The sequence below is a fragment of the Leuciscus leuciscus genome (assembly GCF_965113295.1).
Source record: "Leuciscus leuciscus genome assembly, chromosome: 18".
Taxonomy (NCBI): domain Eukaryota; kingdom Metazoa; phylum Chordata; class Actinopteri; order Cypriniformes; family Leuciscidae; genus Leuciscus; species Leuciscus leuciscus.
In genome coordinates, this window is record NC_138742.1 from 3,216,762 (window position 1) to 3,231,668 (window position 14,907).

Below are 14,907 nucleotides of genomic sequence, written 5' to 3' on the forward strand. Positions count from 1 at the left end.
ACATTTAAATGATGGCTGTCATAAAAACCTGCCAGATTTATTCAAACATGCATTAAATATTAAAGAACATTAAAAATGATAATGAATATGTAATATGGTGAATATATTTAACAAAATGCTCCTCTCTAGAGTTAATATTTCTCGCTGACTGACGAGTTTATGGTCACTGGATATGGTTTTTCTGAGGTAAATGTGACGTTACATGACATTGTTTACAAGCTGTTTTACTGACGTCTTTCCACGGTTGAAACACTGATTGGGCGACTCCATGTCACATGATACGGATTTCGATAAGTTGTACTCTATCTTTTAACACACTTTCAGATGCTCATTCATGTTTATTTCGCGCTGTAACTGGTGTTATTAAGGCGGAAGAGAAGATCATGTGCTTCTCTAGAGATGAGCCAGAGCGATCTCACGCCTCAGCGACAACACGCTATTTATGTTTTTGAATTTCGTAAGAAAATGGACGTAATTTGAAATCTGAGACTTGGTTTCATATCAATAATAACAAAGCACAAAGATGATTGTGATTTATTGGATGGGATGCAGCGCTACAATGTTACATTCATTCATCAACTGAAAACAGGATGACTAATCGATTCTTGGGATTTAAGAATCGATTTCGGTTCGTAAAAATGAGAATCGATTAAAATCGAGAAATCGATATTTTTTTACCCAGCCCTAGCCTGATTACAAAAACAAAAGTCTCAGCATTGAAAAAACACGTCCCAAGCAAACAAAAAAAAAGTACAATAGTTCCTGGTTTGAATCAGTGCAAGTTTTAAAATGAATGAACTTTCTTTACCAAAAAATAAATAATTTGAATCATATTTCAAACCCATCATGTTGAACATCTGAAGTGTCTCAGCTGAAGGAAATAATGCATTATTTATCGGCTTTAATATATCGGGCAAATCTTCTTATTGTTACGATAACGATAACATTAAAAATTAACTTATAGGCTGATACCGATATGGTGGCCGATATATCGTGCATCCCTAACTTTAATTTTAGTTAAAGTTTTGTGCATTTTTATTATTATGGTTTTTATGTCTTGCAGTTTACATTTATTTTAATTCAAGTTCTGAAAATGGTTTTAGTGTTAGTTTTAGTTAATGATAATAACCCTGATCACAACACACCAAAGCAGGTGTCTGGTTTATGTCCAATACTCACCCTTGTGCTTTTACTTAATTTGGTGTTCTGGGTCAAAAATGACCCGTCCTTTTAAGCTACTAATAAATCTCTCATCATGCAATATTATCACCAGATACTGGACTCAATCTTTTTGTAAACTTGTTTTCTTGTAATTAGCATTAGGTTTTGTGTGTCTTTTTGGACTGAAGGATCGTAGGCCTCGTTGATCTGAGCTGATTCTCCTCAGTTTATAAAAGTTCACTCAAGCTTATTCATCTAAAACACCCTGAGGAGCTTCAGCTCAGATCAACAAGGCCTACGATCATTCAGTCCAGACACACACAACCTGTGCTAATTACAAGAAAACACGTTTACAAAAGGATTGAATCCAATATTTGGCAATAACAGCATATTGAGAGATCACTTTTGACACGGAGGTGAAAAAATGTATACATTTTTTACATTTTTTATAGCCTATATGTGCAAAGTCAGTAAGTTTAAGTCCAAGTCAATAACATTAACTAGCATTTCCAGGGGAAAAAATCCTCTTCGGGTCAAAATGGCTAGATTATAATGCAAGCTTGTCGTGTGTTTGTTTGTGTTTCAGGAAATTGCGTCCTTCCTGATTTCTTTTGACAGACATGACGAGTGGCTTTCCTGCAGCCTTAAGACCAGGTCAGTGTCTGTGGGAATGTGCAGATGAGCATCACGGAGACACACGGTTCTTCTTTGCAATAATGGACACTGATGCATTTGTTTACGATCACTTCAAAAAACTATATTTTTACTCAACATTCTTTACACTCTGGTGCTCTTCGGTCACCGAAAGACCGAAAAATTTTGACCGAAAAATTTTCTCTATTTCTTTTTTTTTTTTACTTTGTCGGAATGGTATAAATTTTGGTAAAGGTTTTTGGCACTTGCTATGTGAACACACACACACACATACATTCAAAAAGGTTAAATGGTCCTGGAATAAATCATCACGCTTGTGCTCCTCACGGTCAAAAATGAGCGCATTGGAAATTAATGAGCTGAATTTCCTCTAGTGGAAGCATTTGGTACTGCAGCCGAACACACTCACTGAAGCTCATGTGTCGTATCAACCTCAAATTTGGAACATAGATTTATGGCTTTAATTTTCACACAGTTTTAGAGTAAAACATGTTTTGGAAAATATACATTTTATATAAAAATTTTAAATTTTATTTTTGTGCATTTTTATAACAATTATTAAGTAAAAAAAATAATAAAAAAAATCCACTTATAATCTGCCAAGTGTCATCTTTCAAAAAACAAAACTTCAGCCTGTGCTCCGAAACATTCAAGATTTATGACGGTTTAAGCTGGAAATGTTCATATCTACGCTCAAAACGTGAATAAATGGATTATAAACTACTGCAGAAATATAATTGAGTACCATAAAATCCCTTAAAAATACGAAATATTAAATAAAAAACATTATTGAACTAAAATATAGTGCATTCATTTAATTGAAAAAAAGATATTAAGTCTTGTTTAATGAAAAACTGATAAACATTAAGGGCCCTATTTTAACAATCTGAAACGCAAGTATCAAGCGCGAAACGCAAGTAGCTCTGTGGGCGGGTCTCGGGCGCTGTTGCTATTATACCAGCGGGATAAATGACTCTTGCGCCCGACGCAAATCTAAAATGGTTTGGTCTGAAGTAGCTTCATTACTCATAGGTGTGGTTTGGGAGTAACATGCCATAAACCAATCAGAGCGACATCTCACATTCCCTTTAAGAGCAGGCGCGCTTGTTCCATGGCGGATTGATATTATAACGGCGGATTTGCGGAGCGCACGCCAGGAGCGGCCAGGGCCGTAAAACACAGAGAAGTGACATTGGGGATGGAGAAACACACCCAAATTAGCTTCGGTTAAACAGGCGTATAATAATTTGGGTAAATGTGTAAGCTAGATTTATGCCTATTTTTTCACATCTTCATGGACACAACGATTTCCCTCGTGTGGTAATATTTTTCCTTAATGTATGGTTTTCTAAAAATGAAAACTGCTGCTTCTGTGTAGACGAGAGAAGCAAAGTGTATGTGCGTTGTGCACACACTATATTGATTATGGCCAAGCATGCGCCCTTAAAATAGCATCTGAATAACATGCGCAACGCGTCACTGACTTTAGACTAGGTTTCTCCTGGTCAGTGGCGGAATTGTTTTCTGGAACTGCAAAATAGCACCAGGGAACGTTTGCGCCGGAACACGCCTCCTCTTTTCGCTGAACCGCCCCTGGGAGCGCAAGTTCATTCCCTAATTTACCGGCGTGTGTCTGTGGAGGGAAAAGGCCGCTGTGCGTCGGGTGCAAAATAGGAATGATACATGCGTCGCTGTACAAAGTCAATTGCGCTGGGTGCGAGATATAGGCCCTATAAGTAGGCTTGGGTATCGAGTATCGAGTATCGACTGGAACCGGGACTAGCTTTGCGATTTTCCCGGAATCGTTCAAAAGTTTAAATTTCGATTCCTAGTTTCGATTCACAGTCCGCCGACCGGAAGAAGAAACCGCTGTCTAAGTCATTTCTAGCCCTATTCTGAACTGAAGTAACTACATAATCGATTTCAAACTGCCAAATGTTAACTCGCTGACACTTTAGTTAAACATTTGTAACGTACACACGGCATGGTAAATGCGTGTACTAGCACAGGTGTAAGCTTATATTGATTGTTATGCTAAACTGCGAACCGACACATTTTATGAGACGCTGTGTGAGTTGCCTTATTAACTCACACAGCGTCTCATAAAATGTATTCAGAGCAAACAACCCTGACGTTAAACCTTAAAAACGTACTTATGATGTTTTCTTATTCTTCGGTATCTTGCAAGTTGCAACCATATTCTCTCGTCCTCTGCTCGTCCGTTTGAAAACTGCACGCGATGCCGGCGAACGTAAAAAAAAAATATATTCATGAAAACACATTTACGAGCTGCCAACTCTCACGCATTTACCGTGAGACACACGCAATTGACACTTCTCACACCACACATCCATTTTCTCACGCACAATAAAATCGTGAAGCAAAGAGGACACGGAGACCGACAGACTAGACAGAGCAGTTACTTTATGATATGCCAAAAAATCTCAGCTCTCAGATTCTGTACATTTTATTACGAAATTATAACAATAAATACCGTTTTGGCGCTTGTAAATGTGACGCGACAGATCCCTAGCGCACGTGAACCGATCATCTCGACTAGCAGCTAATAGTACAAAAAACACGAACACTGTTGAAAGATACAGTAGGCTACAACTTACCTAAATGTATATTCCTCATACATAATATCGATCAATCAGTGTTTTTTATCAGCGTGAAGAGGTCAATAACATAGCTGGAGAACAATTATGTCATATTTACCTCAGGAAAGCCATTTAATGAACATATAGGCTATAGCACATAGGCTAGTTGGCAAGAAAAAAAGAGCTATAGAGAGTATTTTGCTAAATATGTGTACTATATTACATATTTATTATATTTGAACTTATATCATTAAATAAAGTTGTTATTATAATAAAAAAAAAAACGCATTATATTTAATTTGAGTTATTTTTAACCTTAAATAATACTGCCAGCTGATAGGGCTCTCTGTATGTTTACAGCATTAGGTGAGTTGTTTTTTTCTTGAGAAAAATTAAAGCCTATCTTGAGTACCTAATATTTATCCAAATGAGTCAATATTAAATCAAATCACAATAACTGAATTGAAATGAAATAATAAAAAAGCGTAGCTTACCAGAAATTGTACCATGTAAACATTGTAACATGTTGTCACTAAACCTAATAAAATTCAGTTTAGTTACTAAAATGCTAGTGACAATCACATACAATACAATACACTTATTGTGATGCAAATTTTTTTATATTTCAATTGATGGAGAAGGTCAGACTATTTCCTTCAGAAAGACCGTTGGTTAGCTAGCTCATTTAAAATGTCAAAAAAGTTGTTTAAAGTAGATTTGATATTTATATTGTAGTTGAAAACAGCCCTGTGAGAAATTCATAGTAAATTTCATAAAAAGTAAAAAGTTAATATAATTAAAATTGATCTAAACTTTTTTGACCCTGCCAAAGAATCGGAATCGAGAATCGTTAGGAACCGGAATCGAAACAAGGAATCGGAATCGGAATCGGAATCGTTCAAATTCAAACGATACCCAACCCTACCTATAAGTGCACCTCATTACTGATAAACATTAAGTGAGTTTGTGTTTAAAACAAGAAATAAATTCTGCCAATGGGGGACAGAAAAATAAACTTCCATTTAAATTAAATGTATTTTCTTCTTCTTGTTTTAACCATAAACTCATTTAATTTTTAATTTTTTTTTTACATTAAACGAGACTTTTGCTCAATAATCCTTTTTAAAATGCTTCATAAGGAAACAGTTGGCTATGTGTGAGTGGTCAAACAATCATGATAATTGTGAGTGTGTTGTGCCAGATTTTGTTACAGTAGTGTCCTGTATTACTCTAGTGAATATAGAATAAATAGAATTGTATTTTGACTCAAATACATCCTCTTGTTTGGTGACTGAAATAGATGTTTTGTGTGTGTGTGTGTGTGTGTGTGTTCAGGCCACAGAACGGGTCGATCATCCTGTACAATCGCAAGAAGGTGAAATACCGGAAAGATGGATATTGCTGGAAGAAGAGAAAAGACGGAAAGACGACAAGAGAGGATCACATGAAGCTGAAGGTTCAGGGCATGGAGGTGAGAGCGCCACCTTGAGCTCGAAACACGCGTGTGCACTCAGACTGTCTGAACACACACACTGCCGTTCAACAGTTCGAGATCAGGAAGATTTGTAAGGTTTTTAAAGTCTCTTCTTCTCATCAAGACTGCGTTTATTTGATTAAAAACACACAAAAAACATTAATATTTTGTTTATAATACAATATAATTGTTTTTGGTTTTAATATATTGTTAAAGTGTAATTTATTCCTGTGATCAAAAGCTGAATGTTCAGCATCATTACTCCAGTCTTCAGTGTCACATGATCCTTCACAAATCATTCTAATATGATGATTTGATGCTCAAGAAACAGTTATGATTATTATCAATGTTGTGTATGATTATTTTTCAGGATTTGTTGATGAATAGAAAGTTCAAAAGAACAGCATTTATCTGAAATCTTTTGTAACATTATAAATGTCTTTTACTGTAACTTTTGATCAGTTTAACTCATCCTTGATGATATAAAAGTATTGATTTATTTTATTTCTTTCGCCCAAAAAATAAAGTAAAAATTCTTACTGACCCCAAACTTTTGAACGGTAGTGTTTAATGTTAATGCTGTTATTTTGAACTTTCTATTAATCAAAGAATCCTGAACAAAAAAAATGTAAATAACTGTTTTCAACACTGATAATAATCATAACTGTTTCTTGAGCAACAAATCATCATATTAGAGTGATTTGTGAAGGATCATGTGACACTGAAGACTGTAGTAATGATGCTGAATATTCAGCTTTGATCACAGGAATAAATTACACTTTAAACTATATTTTAATCGTTATTTATAATTTTAATAATATTTCACAATATTACTGTTTTTTGTGTGTGTGTGTATTTTTTATCAAATAAATGCAGCCTTTAGTGAGCAGAAGACACTTCTTTTAAAAACATAAAACATCTTACCAATCCCAAACTTTTGTACGACAGTGTATATTTGAGATTTGAAATATTTTTCAATTCTTTCTTTTTTTTTTTTATTCAAACGTTTTTTTTTGTGTAATTTACAAAACTACAGTAATATTGTGAAGCTGATTTGTGATTTGTGATGATATGGCAGCTCACACACTTCTGTCTCTGCCACAGTGTCTTTACGGTTGTTATGTTCATTCCTCCATCGTCCCAACATTCCACAGGAGATGCTATTGGCTGCTGCAGGTTAGTGGTCATCAGTGTGTGGATCACATCTGTCCAATCAGAAGCCAGGATGAGTGCATATTAAAGAAGGAACTCTTGTAATATTATTTTTTGTATTAATAATTATACACATTTTATACACATTTCATATTTACAATGAATAAGAAATAAAAGAGTACCATACAATAAAAATAATAAAATTACAAGTAAACAGGGAGAATACTGGAAGAGAATTCTGAATTAGAAAATTAACTGTGTGTCTGTGTGTGTGTTTGTGTGTGTGTGTGTCTGTGTCTGTGTCTGTCTCTGTGTCTGTGTGTGTGTGTGTGTGTGTGTGTGTGTGTGTGTGTGTGTGTGTGTGTGTCTGTCTGTCTGTCTGTCTGTCTGTCTGTCTGTCTGTGTCTGTGTGTGTGTGTGTGTGTGTGTTTGCAGAACCCAGACATCGTGCTAGTGCACTACCTGAACGTGCCATCGCTGGAGGACAGTGTGAAGTCATGTGGTCCGGTGTCCTGTGCTCTGACCGACCGGCGGGACAGTCTGCGCTGGAGCCGAGACGAACTGCTGTCGCAACTCAAGCCAATGTGTGAGTGACCAATCACAGACCTGATCAGTAAGCGATCGACCAATCACACGCCTGCTGCATGAGAGATCGACCAATCACAGACCTGATCAATGAGTAAATCACCACAGAACTGAATACAATGACAGAAGCTCACTACAAAATTATTGCAACCAATTAAAATTAAAACATTTAAAATAATTAAAAATAATAAAGAGGACCTATTATAATTTATTACACGTTCATCTGTCTTTAGTGTGTGATGTTGCTGTTTGAGCATGAAAAGGGAGTTATTTTCTATATCAGTGTCAGTGTTTCTGAACTCCTGAAACGCCTCCAGTGTAGTCTTGAGTTTCTTCTGGGAACACGTCACAATATTCCTCATTATAATAATTAATACGCATAATAAAGGGGCGGGGCCTGAGTTAGTTAGTAGTGTGTTAAACTGGTGGTTATGGTAAGGGTCAGGTTCTATATATTCACATAGAAAACCGTAATTTTAAATTGTAATAATACTTCACAGATTTTTACTGTATTTTTGTTCAAATAAATGCAGTCTTGGTCTCAGTCACACACAGTAGATCTCCTGGAAGTACAGTAGTTCATCCGTTACGTATGAGCGATACAAACGTGTGATTACTACTGTACAGGCAGAATGATTGAATAATTGAATCGCTTTAGGTTTTCATTAATTCATCGGTTGCTCGTCAGTTGCATCATGGTCCATGTGACTCAGTGTGACTGACAGAAATGTGTGTTTATATGTCTGTGTGTGTTTGTTTAGTCCACAGTATGAAATGGTCTTGTGGAGGCAACGGTGCCGTGGATCTCTCTGTGGAGCAGATGGTGCAACAGATCCTAGAAACACAACAGACCAAACCACAGCCACGAACACACACCTGCCTCTGCGGTAACTCACACACTCCTGTCGTCCCACACACAGCTCTCCACAGGCCTCCTGCTCTTTATGCTGATCTAGTGATGTTTTCTAGACCATATCTCGCACAGAAAACTGCTTGCATTTTTACATTTTTAATCAAACGTTGCAATTGTAGTGTTAATGTAGCTTTTTTTGGATAAAATATTCTTTTGTTTTGTCATGTGACCACCAGAGCTCATCATTAATAACTGCATGTGATGGAGAAATACTTTATGCTAAAAACTAGTGCTGTCAAATCAATTAATCGCATCTAACATTAAAGTTTATAAATATATAATATGTATGTGTGTGTGTGTGTGTGTGTGTGTGTGTATATATATATACAGTACAGGCCAAAAGTTAGGACACATTACTATTTTTAAAGTTTTTGAAAGAAGTTTCTCCTGCTCATCAAGCCTGCATTTATTTGATCAAAAATACAGAAAAAAATGTAATATTGTGATATATTATTACAATTTAAAATAATTGGTTTTCAATTTATTATGCTTTAAATTATCATTTATTTCTGTGATGCAAAGCTGAATTTTCAGGATCATTACTCCAGTCTATCACATGATCCTTTAGAAAACATTCTAATGATGATTCATTATCAAAGTTGGAAACAGTTCTGCTGCTTAATATTTTTTCATAACCAGTGATACTTTTTTAGGATACTTTGATGAATAAAATGTACAAAAATAAAAAAAAGAAGCAAATGTTTTAAAAATAGAAATCTTCTGTAACAGCAATATCCACTACTGGTCAGTCATTTGGGGTCAGTCATTTTTTTTCTTTCTTTTTTTGAAATAAATCAATACTTGTTTTAAATTGATAAAAAGTGATATTAAAGAAGATATTACTTTTTATTTTGAATAAATGCAGTTCTTTTTAACCTTTTATTCATCAAATATATTAGTCAGCAGAACTGTGTCCAACACTCATAATAAATCAGAATATTAGAATGATTTCTAAAGGATCATGTGATAGACTGGAGTAATGATCCTGAAAATTCAGCTTTGCATCACAGAAATAAATGATAATTTAAAGTATAATAAATTGAAAACCAATTATTTTAAATTGTAATAATATATCACAATATAATTTTTTTTCTGAATTTTTGATCAAATAAATGCAGGCTTGATGAGCAGGAGAAACTTCTTTCAAAAACATAAAAAATAGTAATGTGTCCAAACTTTTGGCTGTATATACACTGTATACACACACACACACACACACACACACACACACACACACACACACACACACACACACACACACACACACACACACACACACACACACACACACACACACACACACACATTATATATTTACAAACTTTAATGTTAGATGCGATTAATCGCTTTGAAAGAACTTCTTAAAACAGTTTTGCACAGATTTATGTTGTATTCAGTTGTTCATACACTTCCGTTCAAAAGTTTTGGGTCAATAAGATTTATTTTCGTGAAAAAAAAAATGCTTCTATTCAGCAAGGACTGGGATTATTATAGTTAACTAAAGATAAAACCATAAAAATGTCATTACTTTAACTGAAATAAAAATGAAACAAGCTGCAACATTTCTCATTTTCATTTAGTTTAACTTGATGTATGAACATAATTAAAATAATAAATAAATAATTAAAATATTTTTTTTTAGACATTTATGAATAAATAATTATGAATAAAACTATGAATTAAATACTAGGAAAACTATGAATAAAATACATTTCTGAAGTGAAATACATTATTGTGTATCATATCTTTATTGTATGTATTTTATATATATATATAATATATATATATATACACATACAATTTACACGTTGCATACATGTCTTAATTGAACTCTCTTTATGTAAATAATTTAATTAATACAAATATACAGGCATAAATATATGACCGTTTACATTCCTCATAGTAGTTAAACATATACTTCACACATCCAGAGCTAATAAATAAAAATTCTAGGTATTTGACATTTTTTTTCCAAGGTATCTGAAACTTAAATGAAATACGTTTTAATATATTAAATAAGAAGACATTTCTCACAATATTTTACTGTATATTTGATCAAATTCAATTTAATTCACATTTATTTGTATAGCGCTTTTCACAATACACATCGTTTTAAAGCAGCTTTACAGAAAATGCATGAGTCCACATTATAATTTAGAGTGATCTGTTATTATCAGAGGTTATATATATATATATATATATATATTTCAGAAATGTACATAATACAAAAGTACAGTTAGCTAAATGTATTAATTTAAACAATGTAATAATTTAAGGCAGAAACAATGAGCACATTGAAGTAGTGAATACTTGTTTGTTAACAAATGATTATGACATTTAGAAAAATGTAGCATTGGTGCGTGTAGATTCAGAGATTTCAGAGCAAATAAATGCAGCCTTCTTTCAAAAACATGAACACATTTTACTGACCCCATACTTTTGAAACTTCTAAGGTTCTAGATATTTAAATATATATATTTCCAAGGTATTTTGAACTTAAATGAAATACATTTTAATATATTAAATAAGAAGACTGTTATGTTAAACAACCTACAAATCCAACATTAATTTCACTGATCCTATGCTTTTGAATAGTTTTATTGATCTTCTACTGACATGTTTTCCACAGCATCTCCCGGATCCAACATTCCTCATCGCTGCAACAGCACAAAACATCGCATCATTTCCCCCAAACTGCCCGCCCCTTACCCCGCCCTCACGGAGCTGCAGAATCTGGCCAATGAGGGCTCAGGAGCAGAGGTCGGGCGAGAGGCGGGGCCATGCGATGCGTCAGTTGCTGTCGTGCCTTCAGAGAGAAAGCAGCCGCCAGAAGATCGTATCGAGGACATGGTGGGTGTGGCTTCCCCATGCTCCGCCTCTTCCTCGTCGTCTTCGAGTCCGCCACAAACGCAGCGGGCGGCGACAATCGCGTTGAGCAATGGAAATGGTTTCCAGCGTGGCGGATTAGCAACGGTGGCGCTGCCGCAGAACGCGGTAATCGTGATGACGACGGCGGCGCCGGTAGGCCGTGGATGTGGGGAGGAGCCAAACGGCGAGACCCGACTTTCGCTCACTCGTGCCGGCGGACGCTTAGTTTTATCTCCTGTCCCACCTAAACAAGACACGCCCTCCCCGCCAAGCTCCGCCTCCCCACCGAGCCCCATCCCGGCGAATCAAGGCGTGGCCACGCTGTCACTCACTCTACTTCCCAGCCCTGTGATTGGAGGACTGCTGCTGACCGATCGCATTATCCCAGAAGCACCCGGGGCGCTCCTCCACCCGTCGTCCCCTTCACCCTCGCTCCTTCCGTTCGACCCCGATTCGTTCCTCAACAGCCCCAAACAGGGCCAGACGTATGGAGGCCCCGCCTCCATCTCCGCCTCTTCCTCCCCGTCTCCGCCTCCTTCCACATCTCCTCAGCCTCCTTCTCTCGCTCTCTCTCTCTCTCCCACTTCTCCCCCGTCGTCTCTCTCTTCCCTCTCTTCTGAGACGGAGAGGAAGAGTATTCCAGGTCGTCCCGCCTCCAGTCCCGCCTCTTTTTCGTTTTCGCTCTCTCCGACGCGAACGACTCCTGCGTTGCTCCCGATGTATCTCGAGACATCATTAGGGCTTGATTCATTGAGCCCCTCACTTTCAGTCCCGCCCACAAACGGCAGAGCTCCTCCCACCGGATTCAATGCTCAAGCCACGCCCACTCATCTACTAACCAATCAGCTCTCTCCTTCCCAACACGTCAACAACCAACTGGCACCCGCCAACACAACCACCTCCCTCGAAGTGCTGCCGACCAATCAGCTTCCTCAAGAAGGAGAAAAGGCGGAGCTTATGCAGTCAGAGCTTCAAGTGCAATCCTGTCTTTTAACAACACACTCCATGTGCATTCAACCACAGAATCTGACTTCGCCCCCAGCCACACCCACAAACGTGACGCCCATACAGGTTAAAGAGGAGCAGTCTCCGCCCACTCATTATGATTCAGAAGTGACGCCCATGGACACCACCCACTGCGCCCATATAGACGATGAGGAGGCGGGGCTTACGTTTGACTCCACCTTCCCTGACTTAATATCTGAGCTTATCACCGATGAGACCGAAAGCCACGCCCCCACCCCGACTCCGCCCATTTACCCCGTCAGGTACATGGTCCCGCCCCAGCCGACGCCGTCCACCTCGTTCCTGCCCTTCCCGCTCCTCACACACACACACTCGCTCGCCTCCGGCGGCGCGTCGGAGGAATCCCAGCGCTTGGCCAACATCACCGACTTCTCACCGGAGTGGTCCTACCCGGAGGTATGAGTCTTTTACGTCAAAAAAAAAAAATGGTAATTGGTTGCGAATTTCTTTTTAAAAAACTGTACAATTAAACTCTGTGAGGTGAACGATTATTATTTTCTGAAGGTTAAGCATTTTTTGCCTCATGTACTATTTGTAGGACAAAAGTTCTGTTCTTGATTATAAAATGTGTTTCTACTCATGTTTTGTTTATGTAACGCCATCAAATATATATAAATATATAAATACATATATATATTAGTGCTGGGCAACGATTAATCGCATCCAAATAAAAGTTTGTGTTTACATAATAAATGTGTGTGTGCTGTGTATAATTATTTTGTATACATAAATACACAAACATGCATGTATAAATATTTAAGAAATATTTGCATGTATATACTGTGTATATATTTATATATAATTTATACATATGCATGCATTTGTGCAAACTTTTCTTAAAAAAATCTTTTATTTTGGATGTGATTACTCACGATTTATCATTGCCCAGCACTTATTTTTATATTTTTCATTTTATTTTTCATTTTAGTTAGAAAGTTCTAGTAATTTTGTTATTGTTTTTAATTTATTTTTTATAAATCTATATAAAAAAAAACAGCTTTAGTTTTCATTATTTTAATACACCAAGTTAAACTGAATTCAAATAAGAAATATTACCCAGGCAACAAGCTAAAAATTTAATAAGATTTATTAGGTTTAGTTAAAGTTTTAGTAATTTTTACACCATGCAAAAAAAATAATGCTTTTTTATTATTATTTTTAATTTGTAATTATTCTTTCAGGTTTTTTTGTTACTTGAGAATCAAAATGACATAAGATAAGTGAGAAATGCATCAAAGTGAAGAGAGTTTATGCTTAAAATAAGAACAAATATCTGCCAGTGAGCAGATATTAGCAGATATTTTTATAGTGTTAAGCGTTGTCACTTAATTTTGATAGATTTTTCAGAAAACAAGACTTCATATCTTAAGTAATTTGTATCTTGATTTAAGAATGTTTAGATAGTTTTTATTTCAGTTTCAGTCACGTTAGTACATTACGTTAAACTAAATGAAAACGAGAAATGAAGCTGAAATAAAACCAGTTTATGTTTTTAATATGTTATTTCAGTCTCAGATAACTCAGATAGCTCTGTGTTTCAGGGAGGCGTGAAGGTGCTGATCACAGGCCCGTGGTCGGAGACAGACAGCAGGTACTCGTGTGTGTTCGATCAGAGTCGTGTTCCTGCTTCTCTCATTCAGCCGGGAGTCCTGCGCTGCTATTGTCCAGGTGAGCCAGACGGGGGCGCTCAACTTCAGTCTGAGAAACACAAGCAGAAACATCTACATCTACATCTACATCTACATCTAGATCTTCATCTTCTGACTAGACAGCAGAAAACACTGATTATGCCACTGCAAAAAATGCTTTTCTTATTTAGTGTTTTTGTCTTGTTTCCAGTCCAAATATCACATTTACATTTATGCATTTGGCAGACGCTTTTATCCAAAGCGACTTACATTGCATTATCCTATACATTTATACATAGGTATGTGCAATCCCCTGGGATCGAACCCACAACCTTGCGTTGTTAACGCAATGCTCTTACGACTGAGCTACAGGAAAGCATATCAAACATTTCTTAAATCAAGATGCATTTACTAGATGACTAAAATTACATAAGATATTAAGTCTTGTTTTCTGGGGGAATAAATAAAAATTAAGTGAGTTTTTGCTTAAAAAAAAGAAAGAAAAAAAGAAAAATTATCTGCCAATCGGGTCAGAAAAATAATGTTGTTTCTGTTTGAATGTTTGTGTTACTCTAGCTCATGAAGCGGGTCTTGTCGCTCTGCACGTGTTGATGGACTCCAGTCCCGTCTCCTCATCTGTGCTGTTTGAGTATCGCGCTCGCAACGCCTCATCCTTACCGAGCTCACAGTTGGACTGGTTATCACTGGATGGTGAGTACACACACACACACACACACACACACACACACCCTCCATTTGGAAAAAGCAGCACAGCTGAAATCGGATGTGATGTTTTCTTCTGTGGTCGTAAGAGAAGAGAGATGACGGTCATAAAAGCAGAACAGC

At 36.6% G+C, this 14,907-nt stretch overlaps 1 protein-coding gene across 2 annotated transcripts in view; it reads left to right on the plus strand.

Annotated features, from left to right (window-relative positions):
* Positions 1 to 14,907, plus strand: part of camta2 (calmodulin binding transcription activator 2) — a 47,253-nt gene that overhangs the window by 5,920 nt on the left and 26,426 nt on the right. For both annotated transcript variants that reach the window (XM_082145521.1, XM_082145522.1), the window contains exons 4-11: positions 1,748 to 1,815; positions 5,751 to 5,886; positions 6,994 to 7,065; positions 7,477 to 7,627; positions 8,388 to 8,513; positions 11,169 to 12,829; positions 13,975 to 14,101; positions 14,638 to 14,772. In XM_082145521.1, the coding sequence (XP_082001647.1) occupies positions 1,748 to 1,815; positions 5,751 to 5,886; positions 6,994 to 7,065; positions 7,477 to 7,627; positions 8,388 to 8,513; positions 11,169 to 12,829; positions 13,975 to 14,101; positions 14,638 to 14,772 (2,476 nt within the window). The remainder of the gene's footprint in view (positions 1 to 1,747; positions 1,816 to 5,750; positions 5,887 to 6,993; positions 7,066 to 7,476; positions 7,628 to 8,387; positions 8,514 to 11,168; positions 12,830 to 13,974; positions 14,102 to 14,637; positions 14,773 to 14,907) is intronic.